General features: G+C 42.1%; 1 protein-coding gene across 1 annotated transcript in view; it reads left to right on the top strand.

Annotated features, from left to right (window-relative positions):
- The window catches only part of megf10 (multiple EGF-like-domains 10), a 140,720-nt gene that overhangs the window by 99,021 nt on the left and 27,857 nt on the right, over positions 1-13,842 (top strand). Inside the window, exons 11-14 of the mRNA XM_060841790.1 lie at positions 756-919; positions 3,995-4,097; positions 10,768-10,914; positions 13,629-13,763. Coding sequence (XP_060697773.1) covers positions 756-919; positions 3,995-4,097; positions 10,768-10,914; positions 13,629-13,763 — 549 coding nt within the window. The remainder of the gene's footprint in view (positions 1-755; positions 920-3,994; positions 4,098-10,767; positions 10,915-13,628; positions 13,764-13,842) is intronic.

Below are 13,842 nucleotides of genomic sequence, written 5' to 3'. Positions count from 1 at the left end.
TAAACTTACATCAAGTTCTTTTTGACCAACTCCAGCTTGCATTCTCACTCAAACTAGTCATTCTTGTGATGTGGGGTTATTGGCAATTGGTGTGTATTCTCCATTCCTAGTTACCCCTTGTAAAAGTGGCAGTGAACCTTACTCCTGGAGAGTGCAGACCATATGGTGAAGGTACTTCACAGTAAGGAGGTCCAGGCTTTTCATCAAGAAACCACAAAAGAAACTTTGAGTTGAACGACATTGCTCCATATTTACTTCCGATTATTGACTTTCATGTTTGTTCAAATTTGTAAGTTGCGTTCAATGTATTGAATTTTGCAACAAATGTTAGTTTTTTTGCGACTTCCTTCAGCTACCCAGGCCCTAAGATTTGGAATTCCCACCCTTAGTATGTCCATCTCTCTCCTCCTCATTCCTCTCTTAAGATACACTCTAAAAACCTACCTCTTTGACTCACTTTGAGTCCTAGTCTATCCTTATGAGCTTCCATGTCACTTGATAGTGCCCCTGAAAGTCTTTTGGGACATTCTACTATATTAAAAAATGCAAGTAGTCTCTAGAGGGGAAAGGAAGGGAGAGGAGACATTATTTTCAGGGAATGGATGAAGATCATGTTTTTCTGGATATTAACACAACTCTCATAATAACACTTGATCAGGGAAATCTGTTTGTTGTATAAGATTGACTTTTATTGATATGCTGGACATGGAGTTGCTGTGTTATGGTGTAAATCATTATCAATTTGGCCCTCACAGGTTGGCATGGAGTTGATTGTTCGATTCCCTGCCCTCGTGGTAAGTGGGGTCTTGGCTGTAATTCGACTTGTCGCTGTGCCAATGGAGGAGCATGTAATGCTCAGGATGGAACCTGCACCTGTCTGGCAGGATGGCGAGGGGATAAGTGTGAACATCCATGTCAGGTAACCAGCAACACATCCCATCTTTTGCAGAAAATTATTACGTTAATCCAGAGGGCCCAAAAATATAAGCATTTAAAGTATGGATACTGTTTTCACCAGAAGTATCACTTTACATTGGAGGTTTGGAGGCAATCAAATGTTCAATGTTATTAAATTCAAAACTAATGCTAGTTGTAGGAGAATGAATGAGGAGAGAAATTGGTGTAACTCAATTCTGCAAACTTAGAAAATATTGATTAACTTCTAATTTATGGATCTCCTAGATTACTTCTGATAATTGTCATTCTAATATTTCTTCATGTACTTTAATTATTATGTTTTGAGAAGGAGTTAATGCAGCCTGTTTTCTGCCCCTTGCTATTGTGTCTCAGCCAGCCAGCTGTCCTTGCTGAGATGGCGAAGTCTGAATCTAGACCCTTAAGGTCTGGAGTGATTCAAGCGTGACACTTTCAGTCTTCCCCACGATGAAATTCAGCAGCCTTCCACCAGCAATGCTGCAATCCCAAGGCAGCACTACAAGAGGAGCACCAGAATAGGTACAGCACATGCAAGACAGAAGCTAAAGGAAAGGATAAAAGTGGTCCATTCAGTTCAATTTGTATCATTTGCTGGATAAAGTTGTTCACGGAAATGTTTTTGGTGTTGGATTTTACTGCAGAACGTTGACCCTGACCAGCTGTGATAGGGTACCCCAGACAAATGCAGTGGTGGGGAATGAGGGAAGCCATGGTGGTAAAGGGAAGTTGTCAAACAATAATGGAATTCTGACCAGACATTTTTGCACAATCCATTCAGAGTGGAGAAGCCCAGGATGCATCCTCCTTTGCCTTCTCTTCCTCTTCCTCATCATCTTTTTTCTCTTCCTCAGCTCATGATGGGAATGGCTGCACCACCACATGACGACACAATGGAGAGTGCAACAAACCACAATGAACTTAGACAGGTCACTCAAATGTATATTAGAAGGCTTGGTCCCAGTAACTTAGGCCTGGTAGCATCACTTCAACATGCTGATGGCCTGCTCCACCATATCCCAGGTGTCCCCTTTGTGTTTTATCCTTGTACGGCCACATGTTGATAAGAAACAGCAAGTGGAATTTCAAAGGGTTTGGAATATTAAAGTAGAGACGCTTTATAAGGCGCAAGTCAGACGCAACAGGAAACCTGCAGTTTTGTCCCCTGTATCTCAGGCAAGACAAGCTGACATTAGAGGCAATCCAGAGAATGTTCAGTATGTTGATGCATGGAGTAGCTTATGAGGAGGGTTTAAATAGGTCAGGCCTGTACTCATTGGAGTTTTGAAGATTGAGGCATCCTTATTGAAACATACAAGATTCTTGGACGACTTGACAGGCTAAATGTGGAAAGGTTATTCCCCCTTGTGGGAGAATCTACTTCCAGAGGGCATAACCTCTAGGTAAGGGATCATTTATTTGAGACAAGGGATTTCCTGTCTGAATGGCTGTTAAGACTAAGTCATTAAGTATATTCATGGCTGAGATAGACAGACAGATTTTTAATGAGTCATGGGCGAAATGTAGAGTGGTAGGGTAGGGAAATGGGTCTGGGTGGGTTAGCCTTCAGAGGGTCAGTGTGGACTTGTTGGGCTGAAGGGCCTGTTCCTACACTGTAGGGGTTCTATGGTAAGGGAATCAGGGTTTATAGAGGAAGTCTGGAAAGTGGAATTGAGGATGATCAGATCAGCCACACTTATTGCAGCCAAATGGCCTCCTCTGTTCCTATTCCTTATTGTCTTTTGGGAGGAGCTTTTATCTTTGAGAGACCATCCTGTGGCTTTTCTTAGAAGCACAAGGATGCTGCATGTTCAATGCCTGGCTCTGTAAAAATGCTGATGGAAGGGTTCATTGTGGCCTAACAATCTGGAAATGAATTGTGGGACCAGCGCAGACCAAGTTTGTGAAGAGAGAAATGGTTTTACTTGAAATGTTTTTCTCCACAGTTGCTCCAGACAGGGTGTGGGTTTCTCCAACATTTTCTGTGTCTGATGGGATGCATGTGTCAAATCAGCTGGAATGGTTTGGCATCATAGTCAGTAGGCTGCCAGCAAAGCCTGAAATCAGGGCCTTTTGCTCTTCATCTCTTTTAAACCACAAGATTCACAGCAAAGGAAATAAAGCCTCTGAGGTGTTCCTCAAAGGCCACTTGGTTTTTTTGCCTGCTCACCAAAGTCTATAAACATCAAAGTATTTGCAGATGTCAGTTATCTTTTAACAGAAATCAGTTGGTACCTTGATTCATGTAATTTAAGATGTAGGTCTACCTACATTGTGTCGACTAATTGGACCTCAGACCTGCTGAGGTTCAGTCACAGCTGATGTCGATACTGCTAGCTAGCTTCCTGAATTGAAAGCCCCTGATCTAGCCCAAGGATATGCAACTGAAGTGGAGCAAACAGGAGCAAACAAATATTACGTTTCTGAGGTAGAAGTGGTGGTTTTTATTAACCTCTGCTTGCTGTTTACCACTGAGTGTAAATGGCAATGACACAAACTATGAAGCCACAAAGTTAAAAATCACACAACCAGGTGTTGTGTGATTTTTAACTTTGTACACCCCAGTCCAACACCGGCATCTCCAAATTGTGAAGCCACAATTATCTCTTGTGATTTCAACAGGAGATCAGGCTGTGGTCAGGCCTGTCCCACCATAAAGAGCTGAAGTTGGGAAAAAAAATGTTGAAGTGCATTGGTAAAATTAGCCACTTGTTCTTTTTAACCTATCTAATTGTAGTAACCAAGTGCGCAAGGTTATGGTTGATTTGTTTGGAAGATTGGTCTTCTGTTCTACCATTTCAATTCGAATATGCCAGCGTTGTATCTTAACTCCAACTTACCAGTTTGGTTCCATTGCCATTGATATCCTTATCGAACAAAAGTCCATTAGTCTTCATTTGTCCCCAACTGTAACAGCTTTTTTTTGAGGGGAGAGAATTCCAGATTTCCACCAATCTTTGTGTGAATAAGCGCAGTATTGTTAACAAGGTTGGTTGTGACAGGTACATCTTTGTTTACTTGTGCAATGTAATCATGAGGGCACGTATGTTTTGCTTGCCAGGATGGTTCCTATGGAATGAACTGCAGTGAGCGTTGTGACTGCAGTCACGCTGATGGTTGTCATGCCACCACTGGTTATTGCCGCTGTCTTGCTGGGTGGACAGGTCTGTTGTTTTTTTTCTCTCTAATTTTAATGTAAGGATTAGATTGCACTGAATGTACAGCACAGGAACTGGTCTTTCAGCCTGAAAGCTGTACGCTGTTGTTGATGCTCCACATTCTCGTCCTGCTCCCCTTCATCTCACAGTATCAGCATATCCTTCTACTCCTTTTACCCTCATGGAAAGAATTGAATGGGTGGTGGAATTTTCAACCTTATGCCAGTCTTGGCCTGCCATAAAACCAAGGACAGACCAGTAATGGGAAGGAGGGCTTACAGGAAGACAGCTAAGTAATTTAACAGGCTGTCCCCATCTGCAAATCTGCCAGTGGTTGGATGTCTATTAAATTCTGCCTTACATGTTTATCCTGCTTCCACTTTAATTGCAACTATACTCTCTATCTCAATAATTCCCTGAGACCCTCTAATCACTCTATGAATGTTTCTCCTATTATTGGTGTGTGACAATACCATGACAGCAGATTTCTCAGCAGACGTGACTCCAAGCAGAACAATTAATGGTTATCATATAACTCTGGCTGTAGTTTGCATCTCTCTTTGAAGTGGAAACATTTTTGCTTCATCAATTATGTGAGTTTTAAGAAGGACTCTAGCCCCCAATGTCTGGAATTCCCTCCCTAACCCCTAACCCTCTTCATCTCTTGCCTTCTTTACCATGCTTCTCAATATCTGCAAATGTGCCTTGCTGTCAAATTGTGCCTAATAATGCTCCTGTGAAGCATTTTTGGACATCTTATCAGGCTGAAGATGCTGGATGAATTCAAGATAATATGAGTAGCCTTAAGTTGCTTCTGTGTTATTACAATGCAGATGGATGCAGGTGGAACAAAGACTTATAAATGAAAAATACTATGCAACTCAAATACCGTGCAAATGACCAGTCACATTGAACCTGATTGATGTGATTTTTGGCATATTCCAGTTGCAACATCTGTTGGAAACCCTGAAAATTGGCTTTGAGTCAGGAATGCAGAGAATAGAACAATTGTCACCCCCAAAAGAGAAGGTTTACTACACCTGCATCAATCAACCACACTGCCCTGTGGCCCAACATTTCAACTCTCCCTTCCACTCTGCCAAGGACATGGAGGTCCTGGGCCTCCTTGACCGCCGGTCCCTCACCACCAGACTCCTGGAGGAAGAATGCCTCATCTTCCATCTCGGAACACTTCAACCCCAGGGCATCAATGTGGACTTCAACAGTTTCCTCATTTCCCCTTCCCCCAACTCACCCCAGTTCCAAACTTCCAGCTCAGCACTGTCCCCATGACTTGTCCTACCTGCCTATCTTCTTTTCCACCTATCCACTCCACCCTCCCCCCCCCCCGCTCCGATCTATCACCTTCATCCCCTCCCCCACTCACCTATTGTACTCTGTTACTTTCTCCCCACCACCACCCTCCTCTCACTTATCTCTCCACGCTTCAGGCTCTCTGCCTGTATTCCTGATGAAGGGCTTTTGCCCGAAACATCGATTTTACTGCTCCTCGGATGCTGCCTGAACTACTGTGCTCTTCCAGCACCACTAATCCAGAATCTGGTTTCCAGTATCTGTAGTCATTTTTTTACCTAGTTGATTTTAACCCTACTGCAAATCCTCTTGCAAGGATGCCTGCCTTGAAGAAGTTTTCCTCCTCTCTCTACAAGAATCTCAGGGAGTCCATCTCCCACATTGACTTTGGCAGCTAGTCCTTGTTCACTGAGTCACCGTGCCACCCCTATTCACTTAGTTACCGTGCCACCCCAGTCAATTTACAAAGATAAGGGAAGTTTCAATGGAGCCCCATTTCCGGCCTTCCTTCAGGGCATAATTCCAGTGGAAACTTGGGATACGTGCTTCCCATCACCTCACCAGATGGAAGCCATCCTTAGGCAACTTTGCCTGGAATTGGAAGCTGTGTACTGAGTAGCAAATGTTTCTTACCAGAGGAGGTCTTCCCAGGGAGAGGATTCCAACAACCACAGTAAAGGAGCAGTGCTTCAACACTAGAGGAGGTGGCAAGATACATTATAATGGGGCAAAGCTGACCCATAGATTAGACCAGGCAGATTGAAGTCCTCAAACATGACTGGGGACTCCAGCAGACTTATGTCTGTGGACTCTGCCTTCTGTCTCTTCAGGGGCGCTTTCAGGACCCTTCACTACCATGTTGGCAGCCCAAAAGAAGGCAATGATGAGTGAAGGAAAAAGGAGGGCCACTGAACCTGCAGCTTCCCAAATCATCATTGGCCATGGCCATAGAGAGGGATGCAAGGATTGTCCACCTACATGTAATGGGAGGAGATAATGGTCAGGCCAGTGAGGCACCTGCAGACTGCACCTGCCCAACTTCTTCCTCCCTCTCTGTTCGTTGATGGACATTTGTCCTAATTGTGAGTAATTCGTCCATTTATTCTTCTTGCCTACAACAGAATAAACTGACCTGATATGTAAATAATTCCAATTAAATAAAGTAGAATTTAATTTAACTCCCTTTTAATTAAATCACTTTTCCAGCAAAAGAACAACATGAAGTTTATTTTTTATTATTGTTTAATCCTATAAATGTCAATTTGGCACTTGATATTGCTGTCTCAATGGCTGTTTGTCTTAGGTGTGGGCTGCAATCCAAATCTTTATGAAGAAAATAAATTCATTTTATGGTATAAAGCGCCTTAAAGAATGATCAGATGTAAAAGTTATTGGATTAAATATTCTCAGTGAATGTGAAGTGATAGTAAAAGCGCAAATCTGTAAAATGATTTGTTTAAAAATAAATAAAGTTCTCTGTAGTACAATATGGATTATGTACTTGATAACGGCATCTTATTTATAGCACAGATACAAGCCATTCAACCCAGCTGCTTCATACTGGTACTTATGTTGCTCACAGGCCAATAGGCCATTCTCACCCCAACTCCTACCATATTTTCATCTCACTCTATCAGAATATCTTTCCATTTCTCTTTTGCTCGTGTGTTTGTCAGCTTCCCTTTAAATAGTATTCACTCCAATCACTCCCTGTGAGAACAAGTTCCACATTATCACCATTGTAAAGATTTTTTTTCCTGAGTTCTCCATTGGTTCTGTTGGCGACTACCTTAAACTTATGGCCCCAGTTCTGGTTTCCACCCAAATGTCAAACTATCTTCCCAATTTCTATTGTATAAAAAAAACTTCCTAATTTTAAAGACCTCTATTGGCTCAGCTGTCTCTTTCCTCACAGAAAAGAGCACCATTCAGTTTTTCAGAAATAATATGGAAAATACTTCAGTTTTTGTCTGTGATTTAACTGTATTTCTATGTTTGTACCCTACTGTATAATTTTCGTTAACAAATTGGTTTCAAACTATTGAAAATGGAATTTTCTGCAGTTGCACAATTGGACCTTTGATTCTGCTTTAGATGAATGCTGAATTAAATTTAAGAGCCCCACGTGTAAAGCATCGGGCATAAAATGAAGGTGCATTTTTTTTTAAGAGCGTTGCCTCGCTGAAGTTTATCGTGTCCGCTGTGCAATTGCCTAGCAACTTGGATGGCTCTCAAAGAGTTCTTTGTCCTTTTCATTGACATTCCATTCCATCATTGTACTACTTCTCATCATCATAACACACAAGGATTCGACTAAATGATCATCTTTCTTCAACTGAAGGGCAAATTTTATATATTCATTTAAGAAAATGAAAGCTACTCCCATAATGAAGGAGAACCATTGGATTTTTATTTAGAAAAAGGTTCAGTTTAAAAATATTATGCTTCTCTAATTAGCTTTATTTACGCTGTTACATAATACAGCGTGCTTTCTGTGGGATCCACTCAGCTTTCTCATCAGCTGTGGCCAAATGATTCATTCACTAACAAGACAGGTCCAATTGTAAGGCAAGTAGACACAATAAGGCCTAAACTCTGCGATGGATGTTTACTGGCATTCCATTTTAAAAGAGATATTCACTGGTTGGTGCTGCAAAAATAAAAGGCAAGATTGTTTCTGTTGGATAAAATTTTCTGTTTCATTAATATGCCACAGAGTAATGTGGCGCATCTGCTTGTGTGGTCTCGGATAATTTATCACAGGAGATAATGACATTTTTATCTTTCATCATTGCATCTGTAAAATTGAATCTAGAAACCTGCCAAGATAGGTACCCTGTTGTCCTCACTCCCTTTCTTACCATAGCATTTGCTGTTTGTATCATTACCTAGCTGTTGGACAACTTATTTGAAAATGTTCAGCTTATCACTAAACACCAACAGCACCCCCATTCCAGAAATTCGGAAAGCCTGTTTAGCAGAGCAGTCTGGCTAGGAACTGGTTGATTGGCGGACCAGGCTGAAGAGTTGAATGACCTCCTGTTCCTTCAGTTCCCATCGTTAACGTGACAAGATGTTTTCCTTTTGCCTGTTATTTCCAAGTTCCTTATTTGGAAACTGTTAATCTCTTGTTGACTGTGATGCATTCTTGCATTAGTGGACTGGGAACACTGTGAATAAAGAAGTTTAGTCAAGCTCCAATCTTAATTTAGAAACTTGAGTAGTTTATAGAATCATACAGCACAGAATCAGACCCTTCAGCCCAAGGTTAATAATAGTAGGTTAATGTTGAGAGAATGGTGTGGATTTCCTCGGGAGCTTCTGCTATAACTCAACCAGCAGAATAAGGCAAAACTAAAGAGCAAGTTGTACTGATTCTTGACATTTACAACTTTTCTGTGAGGAACAAAATCTCATTACTACAACAACATGCATCTATATAGCACCACTGAATATAGTATAAGATCCCAAAGTGTCTCATAGGATTGGTTATCAAATAAAATAGACCATAAGACATAGGAGTAGAAGTAAGGCCATTCAGCCCATCAAGTCCACTCCGCCATTCAATCATGGCTGATGGGCGTTTCAACTCCACTTACTGGCATTCTCCCCGTAGCCCTTAATTCCTTGTGACATCAAGAATTTATCAAATAGATACACACCAGGTCACAAAAGGGAAGATGGTGGCAGAATGATAACATAATCTGAATAATATTTGGAGGCCCAGGCTGGTGGGTTCAAATCCTGCCACAGCAGCTGATGATATTTAAACTCTGTTAATTAATCTGGAATTAAAAACTAGTCTTCGTGATGTTGATCCTGAAATTTTAATTGATAGTTGTAAAAACCTATCTGATTCTTAAATGTCCTTTAGCAGAGGAAATCTGCCACCTTTACCTTGTCTAGCCTACATATGACCCCAGTCACTTATTAATGTGGTTGGCTCTTGACTGAGGTGGCTCTTGTAAACCATTCAGTTCGAGGAGAATTTGGCACGGGCAACTCATGCATGTCTTGCAAGCGACACCTATATCCCATGAAAAAAAGTAAGAAAGTATTAGGACAGGTGACCAAAAGCTAGGCCAAAGAGATAGGCTTTAAGGAGTATCTTAAAAAGGAAGAGAGAGGCACACAGGGAATTCCAGAACTTATGGCCAAGATAAATGAAGGTAGTGCCATCAGTGATATAGGGCAGGTAAGGGAGCAGTGTTAAAACACATTTGAATTAGAGACTCCATCAAAATTAAAGCTGTATAGCAAACTATGGGCACCTAGTGAGGTTGGATGTGCAAACATCAACGCAGCTATTGTGGACCTCAACTGTTGTGGTCCAGCATCAGAAATTACATGACACCAGTTCATAGTCCAACAAGTTTATTTGAATTCACAAGCTTTCGAAGCATTTCTCGTTTGTCAGGTGAAGTAGAGGGAAATGCACAAGCACAGAATATATGGACGGAGTAACAAGTTGTTACTTTGGTTAGACCCTCGTCATCTGACTCAGATACCTATCATGTTATTCCAGCCATTTGGATTGTTCCAGCATCATCTTTTTAAACATTATTTGTAATTATCTCCCTACCTTAATTAATTGGTTCATAAGGCCATCCTTCCACTTGTTATTGACACTTTACTCACGCCATTTGACACTTTTGATCACCTGCAAAGACTTGTTATTCAGCCTGTCGACACTGCACTCTCACTATTTGTATTTATCTGTTGACACCTATAATTACCTGAAATTATCTTGCCATTATTTCTCCCCCATGTATCCTGTGCCTGTGCGCTTCCTTTCACTTTATCTGATGAAGGAGAAATGCTCCGAAAACTTCTGATTTCTAATAAACCTGTTGGACTATAACCTGGTGTCATGAGACTACTGACTTTGGACCACCCGAGTCCAATACCGGCACCTCCATATCATGCTGTGTTTGAAGATAAGGGAATTGATTCTAGATCCTAGCAGAAGAAAATATTTAATTTTCTCAAATAGAGGGACACGAGAGCTGACATTGTGATGGGAAGGGAGGTCCTGGGATTTTAATGACTCTACCTTTAGTGTCCTTGCCTTCACCTGCATGGATTCAAAGCTCTGGAATTCCCTTCAGAAGCTCCTTTGTATGCTACTTAAAAGCACACCCTAATATTGCCTAATTTGACTCTATGTCACATTTGGCCTGGCAATGCTCCTGGGAAGTGTCTTCGGACATTCTTAGCAAGTTAAAGGTACTGTGTAAAAGCCAGTTGTTTTGGTGAAGCATTAGTGACATCGATGCTTTTGTATTGATTAAGCAAGTGTCTGTAAGGTTTGTGTGTTGGAGCTGCTCTAATTGTCAGAGGTTTCTTTTTCCTCTGTGTTTAGGTATACACTGTGATAGTGTGTGTGCGGAAGGACGCTGGGGACCAAACTGTACGCTGCCATGTAATTGCAAGAATGGTGCTTCCTGTTCACCCGATGATGGAGCTTGCGAGTGTGTGCCTGGATATAGAGGCACGACCTGTCAACGCAGTAAGAAATACATGGATCTTTGGACCAGTTTGCATTCCTGTATTGTAGTGTTGTACTTAGAATTGTTGGGATGTATCTCAATATCCAGGCATTAGCTCAATTGGGATTCTAAAACTCTGAAAATCTCAAACCTTATCTTCAACCTGCTGACTTTTAGCTTTAAGTGAGGTGGGATAAGAAGGGTTGGTATAGGGGTGAAGTGCAGTGTGGTGTTAGGGCTGATATCCCATGATTTGACTTGCTTTACCGATTCTATCGTCGGGAGCTGTGTTTCCCAGAATTTAGGAAACCTGCATGCCTTTGTGCAATACATAAGAGCCTTTGCAGTGCAGAAATACTGCCTCTAGCCCTCCATACCCTTATCAAGCACCCCCAAACATCAGGCAGTGAAATCAGTCAGTAAGGGTGAGGTCTGGGCCCAGAACCTGTCAAGGGTGACATACAGTCTTGTCCATTCCAACTCTCTGCCCAACCCCTGACAATGCCAATCACCCATGTTCATAATAGGCCATAGAATCATACCACAGTTGGAGGCCATATGGCTATTACACCAATCCTGGTGCTTTGGCTGGAGCTCTCCCATTGCAGACCAACTTCATCTCCAGCTCTCTTTTATCTCCAGCATCTTGCGGTATGCTTTCCACTATTTGCTACCATGCAGTGTTGGATATAATGGTTATTGGACATGTGTTGTGGCTTAAAACAGAATGTGGATGGACTTTAAAGGCTGGTTTCCCAAAACCAATCTGTCAACTGCTGCAGGAAAAGCAGCAATTTATAAAACAAATATTTATCACTTGGGCTAGGAATCTTCTCCAGCTGGGCCAGGAATCTTCTCCAGCTGGGCCAGGAATCTTCTCCAGCTGATCCAAACGTCACTGTGACTCAATAATTCACCCTGAAACCTGTCTACTCTCGATCATCAATAAAGTGCTGGAAGGTGTCAGCAATGTTGTACTCTCGATCATCAGTACAATGATGGAAAGTGCCAGCAACAGTGCTATCGCGCAGCACCTGTTCAGTGATGCCCAGTTTGAGTTCCACCAGGGCCACTCAGCTCCTGATCTCATTACAGCCTTGGTTCAAACATAGACAAAATAGATTCAGAATTCAGATTCTGGAGATGAGATGAGAGCCCTTGACATTTCACTGCTTTTCACTGAGTGTAGCATCAAGGAACCCCGGCAAGATGTGCATCCATGGGAATCAGGTTGGGGGGGGGGGGGAGGTGGAGAGTAGGGGAGGGGGGGTATAGGGAGGCCAAAATTCCTCACTAGCTGGAGTCATTCTTAGCACACAGGCAGATGGTTGTGGTTGTTGGAGGTCAGTCATCTCAGCTCCAGAACATCTCTCCAGGAGTTCCTCAGGGTAGTGTCCTAGGCCCAACCATCTACAGCTACTTCATTAACAACCTTTCCTCCATCATAAGGTCAGAAGTGGGGATGTTCATGATGATTATACAATGTTTGGCACCATTCATGACTGAAACAATCTATGCTCAAATACAATATCCAGCTTTAGGCTGACAAGTGGCAAGTAACATTGATGCTACACAAATGCTAGGTGATGAACATCTCTGATAAGAGACAATCTAACCACTGCCCCTTGACATTCAATGGTGTTTCCATCACCGAATCCCCCACTATTAATATCTTTGATGAGAAATTCAACTGGACTTGCCACATAATCACTGACTACGAGAGCAGATCAGAGGCTGGGAATACTGCAGCAAGTAACTCTTTTCCAAACTTCCAAAGCCTGCCCATCATCTACAAGGCACAAGTCAGGAATATGATGGAATACTCCTGACATGCTTGGATGGGTGCAGTTCCAATAATACTCAAAGATTGACACCATCCTAACAAAGCAGCCCATTTGATTGGCACCACATCCACAAACATCCACTCCCTCCACTACCAACACTCAGTAGCAGCTGTGTGTACTATCTTCAAGATGCACCACAGAAATTCACCAAACATCCTGAGACAGCACCTTCTAAACCCACTTCCATCTAGAAGGAAAAGGGCAGAAGCTACATGGGAACACCACCGCCTGAAAGTTCCCCTCCAAACCACTCACCATCCTGATATGGAAATGTATTGCTGTTCTGTCACTGTTGCTGGGTCAAAATCCTGGAATTCCTTCACCAAGGGCATTGTGGGCCAACTTACAGCATGTGGACTGCAGGGGTGGTTTAAGAAGGCAGCTCACCACTACCATCTCAAAGGCAACGGGCAATAAATGTGAGCCAGCTCACAATGCCCACCTCCCATGAATGAATTAAAACAAAAATAGTAAAGCAGATTTACCCAAAGCAGTGATCATGTTGTCAAATGATAAACTGTAAGAAGATGAGTAAGGGACATATTTATAGAAGCATTGAAAGTCAAAAAGGTCTTTGATAGGCTACGTTATTGGAAACTCTTTCTGCTGGCAGGGTTATTGGTACAATGACAACTTGCACCTTTCACACAGTAAAACATTCCAAGGAGTTTTGCAGGAATGTTCACAAGCAGAATTTAACACTAAGCCATAGAAGGAGATATTAGGGCACAAGGTTAGTCGAAGAGATAAGTTTTAAGGAGCATCTTCACAGAGGAGCTGTTGTAAAGAAGGGTAACTTTGGTACTGGCTTTTTGTAAGCTCAACTTTAAAATTTTTCAGTTGTGAAACATTTTTTTGATTGATTATGATCAAGAATGTTTCCATTGCAGTCTGTTCACCTGGGTTCTATGGACATCGTTGCAGTCAGGCGTGTCCTCAATGTGTGCACAGTAACGGGCCATGCCAACATGTCACAGGGCAGTGTGACTGCTTACCTGGTTTCACGGGAGCTCTCTGCAATGAAGGTAGCTTTCTCATTTAAAGCTATACTGAAAGCTTTCTGTTTTCTGTTTGTCTTGAGATAAAAATAACAAGCTCAGTTAG

Source organism: Hemiscyllium ocellatum, chromosome 2 (genome assembly GCF_020745735.1).
Source record: "Hemiscyllium ocellatum isolate sHemOce1 chromosome 2, sHemOce1.pat.X.cur, whole genome shotgun sequence".
Taxonomy (NCBI): Eukaryota; Metazoa; Chordata; class Chondrichthyes; order Orectolobiformes; family Hemiscylliidae; genus Hemiscyllium; species Hemiscyllium ocellatum.
Note: the sequence above shows the minus strand (reverse complement) of the source record. Positions and strands in the feature narration are given on the sequence as shown.